Genomic DNA, 20,174 nt, shown 5'->3' on the forward strand with positions numbered 1-20,174 from the left:
TAAAAGGGAAATCAATTGAGACTGTTCATCTTCCTCCGACTCCTCTTCAGACTATTCATCTTCCTCCATCCAGTCAAACGTAAATTGATGTTCCAATTTGCCATAGATAATGTCACCTGTGAGTGTGGTTAAATTCAACTGTAAGTAAGAATTTTTTAAACGACAAATAAAAATTTTAGGTATGTGCAAATAAATATTCTTTCTGTGTTTTAAACATGCAAAGACATAAAAATTAGTCCAAAAAAACATCATAAGCTGCAATTACCATTATAAATAACACATGTAACTTAAAAACATTCAAAACATTCATAGTCAGTTAACAAGTACATAATTTCATAGTTCCACAAACATTAACTGAAAAACATATAATAACAAACTCTGGTCCGAGTTAGACAAATAAAATCATAACATGCGTCCTAAAATATAGTTCAAGTAGGCGGGGGTTTCAGCCATGATGGTGGATTGTATGCCATATCCTGTAGCCATGCAACCAAGTATTTGGCTATCCTTTTAGTGAAACAACCATTTCCCAACACTCTTGTGCAACAGAAGTCTTAAGCACGGTTCCGGAAATCAGAGTCACTTGTAATTTCCTCAAGGCAGAGCACTTCGGCCGTAACCTCAGAAATTGATACCTCTTTTATTTCTAAGAGTTGCAGCTCTATCCTTAGATGCAGTAGCTTTTCACTACTGAATCCGCTATTGGTCTTGAGGCTGGAAGTTTTGCTTTGTTTGCCTGCTAGACCCTTCACCTCTCTTCCTCTTCCATGGCTTCCTGAACCACTAGGTGCAGTATTTGCTGTTAAGTTTACGCCTGCCATCTCATCCGTAACTCCTATACTAGCACCTCCAAGATCTTCTTCGCTATCCCCCGATCTTCAAGGAGATCTGTATCAACTCTATACACATTCTCTTCATCATCCTCTTGTGTCTGAGGTTGGGTTAAAGACGTGTGCCAACATATCCTCTCCAGATGCTATCACACCCTTGAATATCGTGTTTAATTCATGAGCAAACTTTAACCCCTGGTACCTAAACTTTTCATACTGGGGATTCTCCTGCAAGATTACAATCAACAAAAATAAAAAACCTATAACAAGTAATAACACAGTTCATAACTCAAGATCAACAATTATATACCAGTTTTTTCTTCTCCCACCACTCATTTGTTGCCACCACTGTATTGTTTATAGGGTCCCAACCTACACCAGTTTCTTTGTTCAAATCAACCCATGTCCTCCAATCCTTCCTCAAGCTATCAAGCCTATTTTTCAATTGCTTCCTCTCATGATTTTCCTGTTTTTGCATTGAATGCAGAATGAATGTTGTTCCACCCAGTCTTTGAAAATGATGTTCCTTGACGATTTTTCCGGTAGATTTGCTCCATGCATTCTTTAAGTAACACCTCTGTGGTGCTTGTATCCCATGTTGCCTTACCTTTATCTTTGTTCATAATTCTATTGAAAAATGTCAATCAAGAATGCAAAAGGGAGTTACAGTGGCACTTTTCTTCCAACAATGCAGAAATATTATACAAATTCAACAATCTTAAATTAGAGGCACTTTACAAACAACTTCCCAAGAGGCAGACACCTAAAAAATATCAGATATTTATGTTTCAAAATTCTTTTTATGTTTCTCTTGTAAATAAATATGAGAGGAAATATCTAATATATATAATATTTATGAATTATAACCTCAGAATCATATATATTTAGGTTTGTAAAACATACTCATCAACAATAAGTGCCACATTAATTGAAACACTGATCTTCACATTTTCAAACTAAAAAAACGCCAACTTTTCGGAGTTTGTCACAAATAATTAACAGGAAAGGGGTACTCATAACTACAAATCATCATCAGAAGAATCAAAGACTAGCGGTTCTGCCTCCTACGATACTACCAGCTCATACTACCATCAGTTTTTCCTACTACACTACTACCATTCGACAGCCAGGCCACATTAATTGAAAGAGCATCAGATCAAGAGCAAGAACATCAGATCAACACTTCTAAAATCAATAAGGCTATGGGTCCGAATTATCTACCAATGGCAACCAACAACATGAATCAAAGACCAGCAAATCTAGGACCAAAAACATGTATCTCTTACCAGCTGAACGAACGAGACTTGTGGATTAGGAGCAAACACGGTCGGCGGCGGTGAAAACGGACGGACTGCCCTGCAACCGAACAGAGGAAGAAACGATCAAACGAACAACCTAGCAGTGTTTGGAGGAGCTGAACGAACGGCCACAGTCCAAACGAACCAAAACAGAGGAGACGGTGGAACACGGCGGAGACACGGCGGGAGACGGCGGTGACAACGGACGGCGACCCTGGAATGCAACCGAACAGAGGGAGAAGAGCGACAACCGAACGATCTATGGAGGATCTGAACGAACGGCCACAAGCCACCCACTCCCACACAAGAACCGGAGATGACACGGCAGGAGACGGCGGCAACAATGGACGGCGACGCTGGCTTCAACCGGGCAGAGGAAGAGGAAGAACGACCGAACGAACTGGAAGAACTGACCGAACGACCGAACGACTGAACGACCCACTCCCACACAAGAACCGGAACTGATGAGACGGCGGGTGCACGGCGGGAGACGGCGGGTGCACGGCGGGGATATGGCAGAAGACGACGTCGTGAGCGAGCTCCCTTTTTCAGCTTCATATCGGGTTTGAAAATCAGAGTGCCGAGTGCGTGTGTGGGTATTTTCTTTTAGCTAATAAACATGCAGAGGGTAGGTAGGTAAAAATATTTAACATGCTACCAACGGTTTCTCAAACGCACCGGCCTCCAAAAAAAAGCTCCACAAATCAACTTCTCCCATAAGTCCATCTGAGCCTCTAGAAGTCAGATTGGCCCACTGTGAATCCAAACAACTCAAAAACGCAGCCACATCAGAAGCCCGATGGAAACGCACGTTTGGGCCCCCAAACGTGATGCCAAACGGGCCCGTAGTAATGTTGTCTTTATTGTTTGAACTATTAATTTTGACTGTTAAATTTGACTGATGTGTGCATGTGGCACTCCCTGCATGCTATGTCATCATATTACTTCCCCTCTCTCTTGCTCATTGCTAGAGGCTTGCCTCTCTTTCTCTGCTTTCTCCTTATCATTTCAATTGCTCCTTCTCTTACTCCTCCCTTCCCTTCTCTCCCACTCCTACTTTCTTATCATAAAAATTCACACTTCTTCCTCTGTGGAAGCTATATCCTTGACTTCTTCTTCCACTTCCTCTTCCTTCTTCTCAATCTTACTCAACCCCACTGCTGCATCAAAATTACCAACATATTTCTGGCTTTCAATTGCATCAGCCCTTATTCAAACCCATCAAATGCATCCAATCCCATATCCCCAATATGAAAGAATATGAAATCAAAAGGTCTTGTAGCTTACAAACGAAAAAAAGTTATGATAAATACTACCTCATGTTCTTAATATAACAGCTAGTTGACTAATTTAAGTAGATTAAAAAAATTAGTTAAATTAGTTATTTGTAATAAACAGTATTATCTTTCCCAAAATATCCATGTTAATTAAATATATTGGCTAGAACTACCATTACTATAAGAACTATATTGGTAAAAAATGTATAAATATAAGAGTCAAAATGGATTGGAATCTTATATTTAAGACTAAAATAAAAGTCAAACGAATATTAATTAGAGAAATTAAAGGTGTTAGCTCAGGGAAACCTTATCTAGCTACACATACTTAGGTTGATGTTACTGTTCATAAAAGGCTAATTATAATTACTTGAAGATAGCAATGAAGCGATGGCTTTATAGTTGCAATGGGGATAAGTTGCTAATTATTGTCTTCAAGATTGGCAATGTGAAGTTACAAGTGGGGGGGTGAGGTAATGGGCAGCGTATTCTTGAGTTTCAACCCTACCTTAAGCTCCAACTAGTTTGGTACCCCTGCAATGCACGGGTATGAATTCATGATCTTTTATATCATATGAAAAGTTGAATCACCACAAAATAGATAGTTTGAGATAACATTCTGTTATAAATTATAATTTCAACATAATTTCAAGAATTGAATATCCATTAGATTTCAAAGCATGTAATATATATAGCTTTATTTTAACATTTTATTATTTCATGTTATACCCGTTGTTTAAATAAAAACCCATTATTTCTTCACCAAATAAAAAGAAAAACTCATTATTTGGTAGAGTGGCCTGTTGTGAAAATTTAGTCAAGTTAAAATCCATCTATAAAAAAAATGCTCACATTTATTTCTCTATTTGAAATTATTAAAGAAGCAACCAATAAATAAAAATAGGATGGTATCAGAGAGAAATTAAATGTCTTTTTAAATCGTTGAAACTATATAAATAAAAAAATAATTGGTTAACAAGATTAGGAAGTTATATATATAGCTTATGTTATTTAATTTAAAATTTAAAATATTTATTGACGCTGCAAGACTAATGTAAATTTCAAAATTTAAAAATATATCATGGCTGTTATACATGCTATGATTTTCGGAATCAAGAAAATTATTTCATGTAATTCAAATGGGAATAAACAATAAATATCTTTGAAATAAATAACTCTCGTTAACTTCAAGTTTAAAATTTTTTTTAAAACTAATGTGAGATAAGTGCTAGATTCATTATGAGAAATAACTACCAAATTTTATCATGATAAGGTGATGAATGCATAGATAGATGAGGTGTTTATAAAATTTCGGTTTTTACAAAAATAGAAAAATAAGACCTATTTATCTGCATCTTGGTGAGACCACTTGGCAGTCTCTCGTCAAACCCTACTTTGTACTCTACTTTCATATAATAAATAGATAGATAGGTAGACGTATATATTGATCGCGATGAAGTTGTTTAGATAAATCTAGTTTGGTATGGTGGAAGTTTTTACAGCCAGAATGATGACTTGATGACTTGTGTCTGTCACACGTTCCTTTTATTTCCTCGCCTTGAATCCATGATTAGCATTTCAAATTATAGTTTGCTCATTTTGAATGTACAATTTGTAAAGGTTACCCTCATATTTATTCACAATATGAACATCAAAGATCATTTTATGTCACCAAAAAAATTATGTCACACTATTTTTACATATAATTTTTTTTATATAACGCAGGGTATACTCAAATCATGCTAGGTTTGAGACTAATTTCTGTTAAGTTAGGAGAGTTGAGGTTAAAACCCTTTCAATAATTGAGTTTTTTGGGATTTGAACATGTGTTTTCCTTCTTACAGGAGATTTTTACGTGTCATTTTGTTATTGGAAAAAAAGGAATTGCAAAAGGCAAACTAACAAATCAACTCTATTCTTATTCAGTTCAACACTTTTTATTATATTTTAATGTTAACTGATAATTAATATTAATAATTGATTATATAATTTTTTTAAAGGTTAATATAATTTTTTGGACTGAAATTTGGATATATTTTGATTTTAGTCTTTCAAATTTTAAATCTATGGTTTTAAAGGTGCAACAATGTTAAAATATAATAAAATGCCATAAATAACATTAAACTGGTGCTATAGATTCACCAAATAACACCTAACCAAATCTTATATAGATAATAAAATAGGCAAAAAAAGAACAAGTCATCAAAATGCGGCTGTTTAGCCCCTGTTTCTTGTTGTTCATTTCAGGAGCAGTTTATTGTATTGCATTTAGAAGACTTATTCTCTTTCTCTGTTTTTTTCCCTATTGTCTAAATCATTATTTTTAATGCCATTTATGACACTTCAACATATTTTAATATTATTGCACATTTAAGGATTAATATTTTAAAACAGATTAAATTTTAGGAACTAAATTTATATATTTAAAATTTAAGCAATTAAAATTAAAATGGACACAAATTTTAGGCATGAGAAATTATATTAAACTTTTGAGATACAAAAGCAACGCGCCAACCAAACAAGCGGTTACTCATTTTTTACCCTAACAGGGATAATTTGCGACGAGCGTGTCCAATTTTGCAGGGTTTGAAGAAGATATAGCGAAGCAGGAGATTCCGGCCCCCATCACCCACGTACTCTTCCAGGCTCCGCTCTTCTTACAAAGCACCGAAACAGAACCTCTAGGGCATAAAAGGCTCCGAGTAACTTGCCACACAATCGTCAATCAAAAACCACTTGGAAGAAGACAACCCTTAATTTCACTGATTTCCATTTCCTTTCGCCGACTTCTTCCATGGCGGATTCCGCCTCTTCTCCTGCCATTTCAGAAGCCAACCCGCAGAAAGCTGACTCGGGTGCTCCCAATTCTCATCAGAGCCAACCCGATCCGGGTTATCCCTCCGCACCCCCGGCAATACAACCGCCACCATCATCCTCTGCGCCTGTCGGGGCAGTAAACCCTAACTCGAACCCATCAGTAGTGCCCACGCCACCTCCCCCACCTCCTTCAATTTCATATGCGGCGGCCGGGGCGGCACCTCAAGTTTCAGGCGGAGCCGTTGCCCCTCCGGTCGTCCCATCCTTCAGGCCAGTAGCTCCGCAGACTCCACAGTTTTCTCCCATACCTAACCCCATCAACTATCAAAATCCAGCTGTTCAGCCGCCGGGTGTAAGCTCTGCCTCCCCAATGACTCCTGGTGTGGCTAGTGGTGCCGGAGCGGTTCCAGTGCCATCGCAGATGCAGCCAATGATGGTTCCTTATCAGATTCCGCCCGGCCAGCCTGCTAATCCGGCCTTTAGACCATTTGCACCGATGCCGAATGGTTATACAGCGATTCCAGGAGCTCCGCAAGGGACCATGCCTCCACCGGGTGGGTTACGTTATATTCGTTGTCCGTAGATAACGTTTGTTTTCTTTTGCTTTCAGCTGTGTTTACGTATTCAGACTGGTTTCGACATTAGAAATTTTGCATTTTACGCCCCCCTCGTTTCTTGGACCCTTATTATAGTGTTATGAAAAATTAGAACGAGAGATGAAAGAACAGAGATTTAGACGAAAAGTGTCTCCATTAACTGACATACGTGTTTTCGCCTCCCTCGGAGCGTTGGTGTGTTTAGTGAAAGTGGCTAGGCCAAAAAATCCAACTAACTACCCAATCTCATCTATTATTCATATCATCATGTAGCAGAGACCAAGTGTACTTGACTGACTGGACTGCGTTACTCTCTTGCTGCTTATTAAGTTTGTTGTGTATTAGCTAAACAAAAGAAATGAACGCCTTGTTAAAATGCTTCTCGTTATAATAACTTCTAGGTGTGTTATGTAGTGGGGAAGAGTTTGTTTTAGTTGAATTCGGAGATTTAGAAACTTCATGTTGGTTAGATAAGGGATATCGATGACAGGATGTTTTCTCCTACAGTGTCTTGATTGAATACATTGAGAAAGATTGGAAGGCTTCATATTGCTTAAAGATCTCCCTGTACAACTCTTTCTTGGTATGCACGTATTTGCTTGGCTTCTTGCCTGTCTTTTACTAAAGTTGGGAACAAAGTTTACTCAGAGATATTAACAGTGGAAAAGTTATGTTATCTTGCCATGCTAAACCATATGTGGTTGTGTCATGCTCATAATGGGCTACTTTATGCTAGTTATAAGAGTATTTTTGCTTCAATGATTTTATGAATTCCAGAAGCCGACCGTATTTGCAACTGAATGCACGTTGGCCTTGTTTCCCAAGGTATTGCAATCTTTTCAATTCTCTTTTTCTCTATTGCGGTTTCTTTTCTTTCTTTTCTTGTTGCATCATAGGTTGCTGACAATTGATATGTATAAAGAGAATAATTAATTCACCTAGAATTTCATCGTATTAATTCTGCATACATGAGATGTTGGAAGTCTCATGTTACTTGCTATTGGTGGATGGGATAGTTTGAAGGGGCTGCAAGTAATCAGACAAAGGTAAGCACTTTTTACATAACTGAATTTCAAACTAGTTGGTACTTCTTAATTTCTGCTTCAGGTGTCACATCAGAAGGTGTTTTTTGGATGTGCTGCCATCTATATTATGCTTTTGATGTGTGGTAACAACATTCATTTGTTATTGTCGCAATTCTTTTGACACGTTTTTATTGCCATTCATAATAGTTCTTGGTACATCTCCATCGATGACCATGCTCTGACATATCTGCATAGATGTCTGTTTGAATTTGTGCAGGAATGCCTCGGTATCCACCTCCTTATGGAACTATGGTTCGTCCTTCATTTCCTCCGCGCCCACCTGGATCTGTTAATGTGCTTCCAGCTGTATCACGCCCTCCTGTTGCCGGGATCCCTCCTGTTCGCCCTGTCATTCCCCCTGTGGTTAGACCAGTAGTTGCTCCTAGTATTACACCTGCAGATAAACCTCAAACTACTGTTTATATTGGAAAGATTGCATCAACAGTGGAAAATGAATTTATGCTTTCACTACTTCAGGTAAACGTCAGCATTTTTTTTTCCTGTTCCAGAGCAAGTTCGTTTACCCTGACCTCTGTAATTCTCGTCCCAAATTTCCTAAAATGCTCTGGACAGTCTGGCTGAAAATCACTTGAGTTTTGATGTGTAGATTATGTTTTTGTTGCAGTTATGTGGACCTATCAAGAGTTGGAAACGTCCTCAAAATCCAACGAATGGAACTCCTTTAAGCTTTGGATTTTGGGAGTTTGAGTCTGCTGAAGGTGTTCTCCGTGCATTGCGTCTGCTTAATAAATTGAATATTGATGGGCAAGAATTAACGGTATCTTCAATTACTTTTTCTAGAAATTCGTGTAGTAGAGTTGCCTCCACTCAACTGTCTAGATGTAAAAAGTATGAATTTAATTGTTCATGTTACATCCTAGGTTTTAGTGTCTTTAGTTTAGGCAGTTGAATTACCTGATAATTAAGTTCTTGAGATGTTGCTAGCATATTTGGCCTCATTGGTGAGCCTTTCAAGGTGTAAAGTTGGGGTCCTAAGTTCAAATGCTGGTATGGAAGAAACAGAAGAAGGGGTCAAAAAAAAAAGGAGAAAAAGTTCTTGAGATGTTATAAATTGTTTGCTGCCTTCTTTGTTTTGACTTGATGTTATTTGAAATTGAAATTAAGGATTGAAATCCTTTTGACATGATAAGAGAAATTCAGCAGGGGTTCTTCCTTTCTTTTTGTTTTGCTTATTTTTAAATCATGCTGTGTAACATAAGTTGTTGGTATGAGGAGCATTGGCTAGTGCTAATATTGTGTAGGCCATTCATCCTATTTTGAGATGTGTGTGTGTTGGGGGGGGGGGGAGCATGTATTGGTGGAGAATTATTTAAAACATTAAAATTTTTAAATTGAATGCTAAAGCAGTGCGGTGATCTGGACATATAAAGGAGGGCAAACCCATCCCCCCCCCCCCCAAAAAAAAAGAAAAAGAAAAAATCCAGCTTCTTATTTGAGCTCCTTTTAGCTGAAAATGACTCCAGTTTGTTGTGGATGCCAAATGTCAGATTAGGCTAAATTGTCTCAACATATACCATATGGCACGCAGAATGCCAAATAATTAAACATGGCAGTATCTGTGAAATCGGGGTGCAAAATAGCTACACTCGTTTCTTATCGCTGTGTCTGCCCTGTCAATCCCTGTAACCTACAAACCTAGTCAAATTTTTGAATGAGTTACAGGAATGAATGTCTTTTTTTCCTTAAATGTTTTTAATTTAGCATTTTCCTTCCATTTTGGGGAATTCTTCGGGTGCACGGGACTAGTGTTTCAATAACTGTACTTAAAATTAGGGTTTGAGTTATGCACCCAAAAAAAAAAAAAAGGCGAGTTGAGCTTATTAAGCAGGGATATTATGCTTTGAATGATATCATTTTTATAAATGCTTCTTCATCGACTTTGAACACAAGTTTAATCAGGACTGCGACAATATTTTCATTGAAAAATGTTTTTTTGTTTTTGTGCTGACTCACTCATCTTTCCCTTTTTCAAGAAGTTTGTATTGGGATTAGTTTTGTACGTTCTTGAATTAGCTGTTCAGTTAATAATAGTGCAATGGGAACTTATCCTTGGAGTTGGATGTATAGAACATCCGTCTCCCATCAAAGAATCTATCAAATCACCTTGATCTTGCAAGGTTGTTTGGCATTGGTTATCCTTGGTTTAATTGAGTCATGCTCTTGTTACATGTGACTAACAGGTCAATCCTAATGACGCTACAAAAGAATACCTGGAGAAGTATGTTAAGAAGAAAAATGAGAACTTGCAAAAGGATACTCAAGCTGTCGGATCTGAGAAAGATGATGAGAGTGCCCAACCTTTGAATGCAAAAGAGGATGGAAAGCCTGATGACTCAAAGAAAGAGGACAGTAAGTCAGGGAACAAGGAAAATCATGTGACAAGTCTCAGTATGATTACTAATGAAGACAGGGAAGCTGATAGAGAGGCCTTGGAGAAGATCACAAACATGATAGAGGAGAGACTGAAGACAAGGCCTTTACCTCCACCTCCTGCACAGGCAGCTCCTGATGGCCCTGCTAACTCAGCTTTGGAACAACTTGCAAAAGCAAGAGATGGAGACTCTGATGCAGATGCAGTGAATAATGGTGAGTTGGGAAAGTAGACAGAACTTTCCTTTTGCTATATTTGTCATCCATTGTCGTTTTCTACTTATTGGTATAATAGTTTATTATTTTTTGTATTTCTGGGCACATTATTCTTGGAGGAATACCTTTCTTATCATCCCCTGTTTTAGAATGTCTAACCAACAACTTTGGTTTTTAAATTGTAGAAGCAGGTGATGATAATAGTGAGCACAAAGTAACTAGCGAACATGATAGGCCCGAGACCCCTGATAGAAGGCACGATAGGAGGAGCAGAGAAAGAGACCGGGATAGAGAACTAAAACGAGAAAAGGATAGGGAACTTGAAAGATATGAAAGAGACGCAGAGCGGGAACGCATTAGGAAAGAGAGGGAACAAAGGAGGAGGATTGAGGAGGCTGAGCGCCAGTATGAATCATGCCTGAAGGACTGGGAGTATAGAGAGAGAGAGAGAGAGAAAGAACGCCAATATGAGAAGGAGAAGGAGAAAGAACGGGAGCGCAAACGTAGAAAGGAGATACTTTATGATGAAGAGGATGAGGATGAAGATTCAAGGAAGAGGTGGCGCAGAAGTGTGTTAGATGAGAAACGAAAGAAAAGATTGCGGGAAAAGGAAGAGGACCTGGCTGACAGACAGAAGGAAGAGGAAGAAATTGCTGAGGCCAAGAGGAGGGCTGAGGAGGATCAACAGCTGAAGCAGCAGAGAGATGCACTAAGGCTATTTTCTGAGCACTTGAATGGTGGTGAAAAAATTATGGCTACTGAAGATATTACTAATCAAGCCAAAAATCTTGTTACTGAACAAGACACACTAGCTGACCATGGTTCTGAAGGCCATACAGGTAATTCTTTATATCATGTTTTCATTTTATCCATTTTTTTAGTACTTTCTTTGTACTGAAGATTTAGTTTCCTTTGCTTGAAAGGTGAAAATGGCATCAGTGACGAATCAACCATGGCGTCAGTTACTGTTTCTGATACACGACAGAGTGGCAATGCCCCTGCTAAGAAGTTGGGTTTTGGTTTGGTTGGATCTGGGAAAAGAACTACTGTTCCTTCTGTGTTCCATGAGGAGGAGGATGATGATGCGCACAAGGATAAAAAGATGAGGCCTCTGGTTCCAATTGACTACTCAACTGAAGAACTGCAGGCTGTTCAACCAACTGCTTCTGGGGTGGGGGGCCCACCCCCAAATTTGGCTGCAGCTGCAGAATTTGCCAAGCGTTTATCCAATGCGAATATCAAGGAAGAGAAGGCAGATGGAGAGTGGGATAGAAGTAGGCGTTCTAATGAGAAGTCTAACTACCGAGATAGGGATAGGAATGATGATGTCTCTCACAACAAAGATGAAAGCAGGGAAAAGATTTCCGATCGTGACAGGGATCGAGATCGTGGGTTGGAGAAACTGAAGACGTCAGATAATAAAAAGCTATTAGATGCGAAACAGTTGATTGATATGATACCAAAGACCAAAGATGAGCTCTTCTCATATGAGATAAATTGGGCAGTGTATGACAAGGTAAATGATCTTAATCTGGCAATTTCACTTGTTCTACTCCTAACGTAATGAAAGCTGGTTGCATAAATACTGATTAATGTTTTGATTAGCATATGCTGGCAGATGACATGTGGGGATCTTTTTGTGGCTGGTTAGATGTAGGTACAGAAATAGAGCTTGGAGCATGCTGTATATAGAGGCACTGTCTTATTGAGCTGAGAGAGCAAAATATTTGTATTTTTTATGATGTTTTTTTTTTGGTAGACTCGATAAACAATCTTCAATTATGGAGGAGATTGAAGAATCTCATTAAGCTTTTTCAAAGTTAGCATGCGTTTTGGGATTGAGAGATAAAGTCGGATGAAATAGGCTAAATGCGTGGTGTCTGGAGAGTAGATCATTGGTTCTTCACTCATATTTTGATGTTTTAATTTATATCTTTGAATATTTATTGAAAATTTAATTTCAATAAAAATAGCCTTTCTATTCATGTTGATGCATGTAACAGTTAATTGAGTTTAGTTGCTATTACATACTTCTATTGACTTGTTGATCATTGAAGCTCACAATGTATTTGTCTGTTAAAGGTTTTGATGATTAGAGCTGGGTTACATGAAAGATTGAGAATTTAGCTTTGAAAATGGTCATACTTTTTTAGGCATGTGCTGAATGCTTTTTTTATTTTATCAGGCCCTTGCTCCCCTCAGCCATCTCCTTTTTTTATTATTTTTTGTTAATTAATTTCAACCTGTTGAAAAATTGTTAATTTCATATCATTTGCTCCTCCAGCACCAGCTGCATGAAAGAATGAGACCATGGATATCAAAGAAGATCACGGAGTTCTTGGGGGAAGAAGAAACGACATTGGTAGATTACATAGTCTCAAGTACACAGGAACATGTGAAAGCATCCCAGATGCTGGAGCTGCTTCAATCCATTTTAGATGAAGAAGCTGAAATGTTCGTTCTCAAGATGTGGAGGATGCTTATTTTTGAAATAAAGAAGGTAGAGACAGGCCTTGCCTTGAGGTCAAATTCTTGATTCTATGATTTTCCCCCTTTTTAATCATATGTTTTACTTTTCTTCTGGACTGAGAATTTTTTCCCACCATGCCCTCAGTTGGCTATGTCTTAACCCAAAAGTGTACATTGGAATGCCTGATCATCGTATTAATGCAAAATCCTATTGAGTATTGGCTCAAGATTCCATCGCATGTCTAGACTGCTCTTATTTTGCAATGGCAATGATTTTTAGCCATGATCTGGTGGAGATTAGGTTAAATTTTGTAGGTTTTATCTTTCGAGTTGTGAATAGAGTGCTGACGATCATTTGTTTTCTCCTGTATCTGTTATTAAATCCTTGTTGATTTTGTATTTTCTCCTAATAATGTCGAGTCTGGAGTGTGCTTATGTCCAACTGTATTTATTAGTGCGAAATTAATTTCTTTTGCGGCATAATTGTCATTTGAGAATAGAGAAAGATTTAAGAAGGTTCTTTAAACTGTATTTCCATTATTGATGGCGTCTTGCATATGCCTGTTTTCTTAGGGGGTTGCACTAGTTTTTTCGTATTTCTTTAGTTTGATAATCCCTTGGTTTAATGGATAAATGAATTGATAAATTGGAAGATAAAGAAAGCTGTTCCGGTTTTTAATACATGACCTTCCTTAGTTTTTATTTTGGTCTAAATAAATATAATAATTTAATCGACTTTATTTTTCATATTTATTTATTTATTTATTTTCAGAATAGTCGTTCTATTAATATTAGTTATAACCAGTAAACTTGATTAACAAGAATATTTTAAAAAATACTACTATTTATGTAAATAACTAATTTAATTTTTTTATTTACTCAAATTAGTTAATTATTTTTTTATTTAGTACTAGAGGTAGTAATTATTAATTATTTTGTATCTTTTGGTGGCATTTATCTTGAAATGATGCATATTCCCCAACATTAAAAATGTGTTGAGTATTTCATAGCTTTCAGTAAAAGCTCCCAATTCTTCATCACAAAAAGTTGCTTCCCTTTTATGCCATATGTGAAACACTAAATGTAAATGCGAGATCTTAAAATGCTACTTTTCTGGTTTTAAATATGAGATTTTTATACACACTAGTATAAGGATTTTATATTTAGGACCGGAAGAGTATTAATATGAAGATGATAACTTTGAAATTGGTGGTGGTGATGATGGTGTGCGGTTAAAGAGTGGCTTGTTTATTTTCAAGAATGGTTAATTTGATGTAAGAGTATTACAGGGGAAAAAAACAGAAGTAGAATTAGAAAGCCGTTAGTCAATCTGTCAGGTCTAATTATTTGGAATAAAAAAGGAGTCTGAGATTTCATATTGTGTAGTTGTACTAAAAAATTTAGATTAAGAATCAAGTATCGCTCAGATTTAGTTTTGAATTTCAAAATATGGGTACTTTGGTTTTGATACTCACCCAAGAGCAAGACTATTTTTTCAATTACCAATTACATCTGAGAATTAATTTGTACTTTTTATTTTGGTCAGAAAAAAGTTGTACTATCTTAACTCAGATTATCTGTTTATTAGAATTTCCATATTATGGTGGACATCTAGATGAAATTTTATATACTCTCTTGATCCTTTTTATAAAGTTTTGTGAATTATTTTTTTAAGCTTAAGAAAATTTGTTAAAATTAATTCAAACAAAAATTTACAACTTTTTAAAATTATCTTTAATTAAATTAAGGCCAATATATGAGTTAAAAGTGAAACAGATGGGGACAATTTAAAAATGAGTGATAAATGTTTAATGAAATTTTATGAATGAAATTGTAGGAAGTATGCACACTTGCACACAAAACTTCGAAGTTTGAAAAATGAACACTGCTTCATAGATTTCAAATGATTAATTTTAAATTTAATATTTTATTTATATATTCTTTCGGTTTTTAATATAAAACCTAATTGTTGAGTTGATTTTGATCATAAATATAATACATATTTTTCATATTTTCATTTTTATAATTATACTTATTGATACTTTCAAATAATCAATAAAAGAGTGAAGGAAGATGATTATGGTGTTTTAAGAAAAACATATATAATTAACTAATTTACCTCATTTTCTTAATCTAATCAAATTAGTTAAATAGGTCTTATATTAACAATTAGAGGAGTATTATTTTTTTACTAAATTAAGAAGGTCTAAATTCTAAATTTTCACTCTCATACGTCACTTCAATGAAATTCAGACAATTTAAAAAGAAGAAGAAGAAGATTCAGGACTGCTCACATATATTGGGTCCCCTGAACGAGTGAAAAAAGAATAGCTCTAGTTCTCACTGCATGAAGAGCTCTAGTTCTCACTGCATGAAAAAAGAATAGCTCTAGTTCTCACTGCATGAAGAGCAACGACATTACAAGTTTATACAAAAAGCTAACGCCATTTAATGGGGAAGAGGTAATCAATAATAGGGAAGCAGACATTCAGTGCAATCTTCAAATTTTAATAGAGAGACTATATATAAAAAAATGCTTTAAAAGTAAATTTTAGACTGAAAATACCCTCTCACACTATCCCACATCTCAATCTTCTTCTGTGATTTGTTCAAGGATTCTTCATTTTGATCCTTAACTTGCGAGCTATCTGTGTTGCTTTTGGATGAACAGGCCTCTTGCTGATGTCACACTGTTCTACCTCAACCCAGTTAATCACTTTCAAAATAAGTGACTGAGGAACTTTTTTGGCATCCCCACCATTTTGTTCTTTTCCTTTAGCTTTCTTCATACCCTTCTCCAAGCTCTTCTCTATGAACTCCATAAACCAGTTTCCTGCTTCTGTCTCAATTTGCTTCCCCAGCTTTATTGTATTGCTTATGCTGCATGATGATGATGATGTTGATGGTTGTTTCTTATTCTCATCATTTTCACCAATAGGCTCAAGTGGGAATTTCACAGAAGTTGGGCCTTTTCTCTCCAAAATCTCTTTTTGGGTAGTACTAGATCTTAGCAGTTTTCCCATGTTTGCTGAAGAGACTGATTTGTACAAACCACATTTTCTCTTTGACAAGCTTGATTCAGAGTTCCTGCGTTGGTCCAATGAATTGTGTGTGATTTCGTTTAAAACCGAGGATTCTTCATCGTCCTGTTCAGATTGTTTGTTGTTGTTCTGCGAGTTCTGAGCCATTTCTGAAGCTGAAGTAGCTGCTTCAATGGATACCATTTCACTAACTGCTTGCACAATCTGGCTATGGAATTCCAAGAACTGCTCGAAACCGGTTGCCGGTGCATCGGCTCGAGATGATTTGCATAAACTGGAAAACATCCTTTGACAAAACAAAAAGAAAACAAGTTCATCAGGACAAAATTGAGCTTGCAGAAGTTTACATTAAAAACTAACAGATTCAACTCTGCATTCGTTCACTAGTTTTCAACTGCACCATCAATAATTAAGAGACTGAACGATAATTAGTTTAATAACAAAATTTCTTATTAAGAAGCGTTTCATACTTGAGACAGCGGACTAATGATTCCGTAGCTGAAGCATCTCTTAATGCTTGAAGGGCAATTTTCTGAGAAACTTGTCGTTGCTGCATAGCTTCCTGCCAAAACAAAAGAAGAAAGATTACTTTATGTACAATTATAGAAAGTTTAGTGAATTGACCCTTATGGAATTTGGTAAAAGAAGGAAAGTTCAAGGATAGTCGAGATTAGAGAGTTTTACCTTTCCCAGTGAGCCAAGTCTTCCAGGTAAATTAATGGGGAGGCTAAGATTGTTACTATTATTATTATCATCAAAAGCAGAATTGGTAGATTGAATTTGCATTTGAGAAGTCATGTTTGAGTTCTGATTCTCCGCATCTCCACTCCTTAACCTTGGTGGTGGAGTCGTACTTTTCTTTCCCTGAAAGCCAATTACACAACAAAAACAAAACAACCTCAGAAATCAAACCTATGACTTCAATCTCAGCAGTTGCACAACAAAAAGGCCTCATTGCAGCCTTAGAAATTAAACAAAGGATTCAAAATTTGACCAGACTTTGAGAGAACCAATCAATTCCATATTCATTACCAGAATTCCATATATATTTGAAGCACTAAAGTTTATCTGTCAATTTCGATAGCCATTTAGAATAGCTGCTTTAAAATCATGAAACATCAAGAATGTACATCAAATTCAATTATGATTCTGATTTCTTTTTCATAAAGAGGAAGGAACAATGTACCTACAGATGACTTGAATGGGGTTATGGGTATCCTAGGTTCTCGTCCGCACACACTTCTGCTCCTCGGAAACTTCGAAGCAGAACTGGCCACACAGCTTTTCCTAAGTAAGGCAGGACTTTCTGCCCTAGCATCTGTCATCTTCGCCAAAAGCCCTCCACCCACTGAGCTTCTCACGCCAGAAACAGGGGTGGTTCTAGTCGTCATCGGAGACATCATTGCCTGAAAGTTGCTATTTTTCGCTGAACTTCTCGGTTCTTTCACCGGCGTACACTGATCAAAGTCCAAATTCACAGGCTTAAACACCATCGGAGACGAAATTTTATCTCCCTCATTCCCCCCCGTTCCCCAAGACCCCCTTCTCGGAGGAGCTGAATCGGAAGGCTTCTGTTCGCTCCTTATTCCCTTTTGTCTCAGACCCATCAATGGCTCTGGTGTTCCGACAAGTGGGTGCCGTCCGGGGAGCGGTTTCGCGCCTCTTACGACCGGAACAGGGGACCCCGGCTCTAATCTGTCGACATATATGAACTGACCCAGCTGCATTTTGTTGCTGAGAACGAAATCATCTTGATCAGAGGGAAGACTGACGTAAACGGAGTGAGATGAATCGGATACTTTTATGTAGAACCCATGCTTCGGCCAGAGGTTCTTCTCGTCCAGCTCGGCCGGAACGATGTCGGTGATCTGCAGGAGCGAGCTCCGGTGCTCGCCTGTGGGCTTAACTCCGGTGTTTATCCCATTGAGGAGCTTCAGAAGAATCCCAGGTGCTAGTGTTGCCATGGATTAAGGGCACAAGAGTCGGATAAACCCACAACAACAACAACAAAAAGGAAATTGATTATGTCAACAGAGGCATAGAAGGTAAAGAAATCAAAGATAGTTGAAGAATCGGAAGCAAGAACTGAGAGCTTTGATCTTTATTCCATTTCTGTTGAGAGAAAGCTTATTAATGTTCATAGGGTTTTCGGTGTCCTTTTTCACGGGTCTGGGAACTTCCCGTTGGTAACGGTAAGCTGCGGAGCCTTTTTCGAAATTCATATTTTTTTCCCCTTCAATTTTGTAAGGACGTTGGGACTAACGGTCACATTTTGCCGTCGCGTCACATCAAAATGGGTTTTGAACTGGGCCGGCCCATTTTCATTTGCCACAACCAGTAGGCCCAAAATTATGCAACGCCGTCGTTTAATAACCTTTCCATGAGATTTAGTAACTGTTTTTTGGGTCTTAATTCACATATAGTAATTGCGAGCTAATTAAGTTAAAGAGATCAATTGAAAAAGGTGATGTGCCAATTCCTATTAGGAGGTAACAATGGTTCGAACAAATTTTTAAAAATTTTTAATTTCCAAAATTTGTTCTAAAAATCTCCTCTACGGGATTGTTTTAACAGCATAAAAATGGAGATTATCATAAGCACACCATTTTTATGTCATTTTCTCTTTCACACTTTTTCAATTCCCCCTCCCCAAAAAAATAAACAAAACAAAACAAACTTGTGCTTTGCCTGGCATTTGTGGCCCAATTGAATTTGCCAGGCCCATTTAAATTGGTGGGCCCTTAAATATTTGGTCCCGTTATACATGAACCCAACATTTGAATAACCCAGCCCATAGAAGAACCAGTGGAAATCTAAACAACGCACATCTAAGTTTCTGAAAGCTCATGGTTATGTATGGCTAGTGATGTTTTTAGTTCATTTTTGCTTCCAAGTTATTACTATGCTTAGTGCATATTCATTTCAAGTCTAACTAACTAAAATCGGAATTTTCCCTTCCATGCAAATAATTTCGAGTTTTGGTCATTTTTAATTTCACCTTTTGAGTTGCATTTCATTTGCATTTTACCCCAAAAATTTGTGAAAATTGTGGTGATGAAGCCATAAAAATATAGACTTAATTTGATTCTGTTTTCTGCTTTTATGTTTTTAAAATAATGTTATAAAATTAGTTTTTCTGAAAAAAGTTCTGGGGAAATTAGAAAAAGAATTTTGGATGATTGATTTAAAAAGCTACATTTGAAAGAAAATATATAAAAACTTGTTGGAAACATCAAAATAACTAAGAGAAGGAAAAAGATAGAGTGGAAAGTGCAGCAATAACAAATAGAAAGTTAGAAGATTAAAAGACGATGTAGATGAAGGCAAGCAATCAGGGGGAGCACGAGTCACAAAATGGAGAGTGTGATAGCGAGTGAAATGGAGAATTAGATAAACAAACAAAATACTTCTCCGGTTCTAAATATAAAATCTTTATATATATTAATATAAGAGTTTTATATTTAGAAGTATAAAATGAAGAGCACGATAGCAAGTGAAATGGAGAATTAGAGGGAAAAAAGCAAAATATAACAAAAACAAAAAATACGTGGAAATTGTTGAGTTTTTTTTAATTTTTAAAATCATGTTTCTGGTTTTTTTTTTGGTTTCACGAAACAATTCATTAAAAACAACCATAAAAAAAATTTTGTTTTGTTTTTAAAAGTAAAAAAATTGTTTCAGACGAAGAAACCGAAATAGGCAACAATTTCCCTAATAAAATGTAGAAATTCTCTTTGTTTATCTTCTATGACATGGGCATCGTCTGATTAATTTTGTTAATAATATATCTAAAAATTTAACCAGATGGCACTAATGTGGACTATTATTTCTTTTCATTTCATGAGGAACATGTAAATTTTGTAACAGTAAAGTGATAAGGATGAGCATTCTCAATTTCTCAGGTCATGACGAATGCAGCTTCACATGCCCAATAATGCCCAAGCATTCAGTTATGGTCCCACCCAATAATTCGATTTTATATATTTATCATTTGTGATGACAAAATATACGAATTTACATAAATTTTTCAAATTATTATATATCAATCACCATCAGTATAAAATAATATATTATAAAAAATGAATGCATTTTCTGTAAGATGTGAATAGTGAAATTTATCCCATGACCTACGCTAATTTCTTTGAAGGCCCAAT

The 20,174-nt window shown here is 36.7% G+C and overlaps 2 protein-coding genes across 10 annotated transcripts; one reads left to right on the forward strand and one right to left on the reverse strand.

Moving 5' to 3' along the window:
* Positions 1–6,030: 6,030 nt before the first annotated feature.
* Positions 6,031–13,262, forward strand: LOC114742035 (RNA-binding protein 25). 9 transcript variants are annotated; one of them, XM_028930283.1, is made up of 9 exons: positions 6,694–6,776; positions 7,326–7,401; positions 7,596–7,643; positions 8,121–8,380; positions 8,529–8,681; positions 10,105–10,510; positions 10,696–11,349; positions 11,434–12,026; positions 12,795–13,262. In XM_028930283.1, the coding sequence occupies exons 3-9, from the start codon at positions 7,619–7,621 to the stop codon at positions 13,044–13,046; spliced, it is 2,343 nt and encodes a 780-aa protein (XP_028786116.1). In that variant the 5' UTR covers positions 6,694–6,776; positions 7,326–7,401; positions 7,596–7,618; the 3' UTR covers positions 13,047–13,262. The 9 variants fall into 9 exon arrangements, with proteins under 9 accessions (XP_028786113.1, XP_028786116.1, XP_028786121.1 ...); XM_028930288.1 differs by having other exon boundaries at positions 7,326–7,864; positions 8,099–8,380; XM_028930287.1 differs by having other exon boundaries at positions 7,326–7,864.
* Positions 13,263–15,360: 2,098 nt separating this feature from the next.
* On the reverse strand, positions 15,361–18,021 carry LOC114742038 (uncharacterized). Its single transcript, XM_028930291.1, has 4 exons — positions 17,211–18,021; positions 16,705–16,884; positions 16,491–16,582; positions 15,361–16,306 (listed from the first exon to the last, which is right to left on the reverse strand). Exons 1-4 carry the CDS (start codon positions 17,982–17,984, stop codon positions 15,589–15,591), a joined length of 1,764 nt encoding a protein of 587 aa, XP_028786124.1. The 5' UTR covers positions 17,985–18,021; the 3' UTR covers positions 15,361–15,588.
* Between the last annotated feature and the right edge of the window lie 2,153 nt (positions 18,022–20,174).

This window comes from Neltuma alba, unplaced genomic scaffold (assembly GCF_004799145.2).
Source record: "Neltuma alba isolate B1F8T4 unplaced genomic scaffold, ASM479914v2 tig00003614_pilon, whole genome shotgun sequence".
NCBI classification, from domain to species: domain Eukaryota; kingdom Viridiplantae; phylum Streptophyta; class Magnoliopsida; order Fabales; family Fabaceae; genus Neltuma; species Neltuma alba.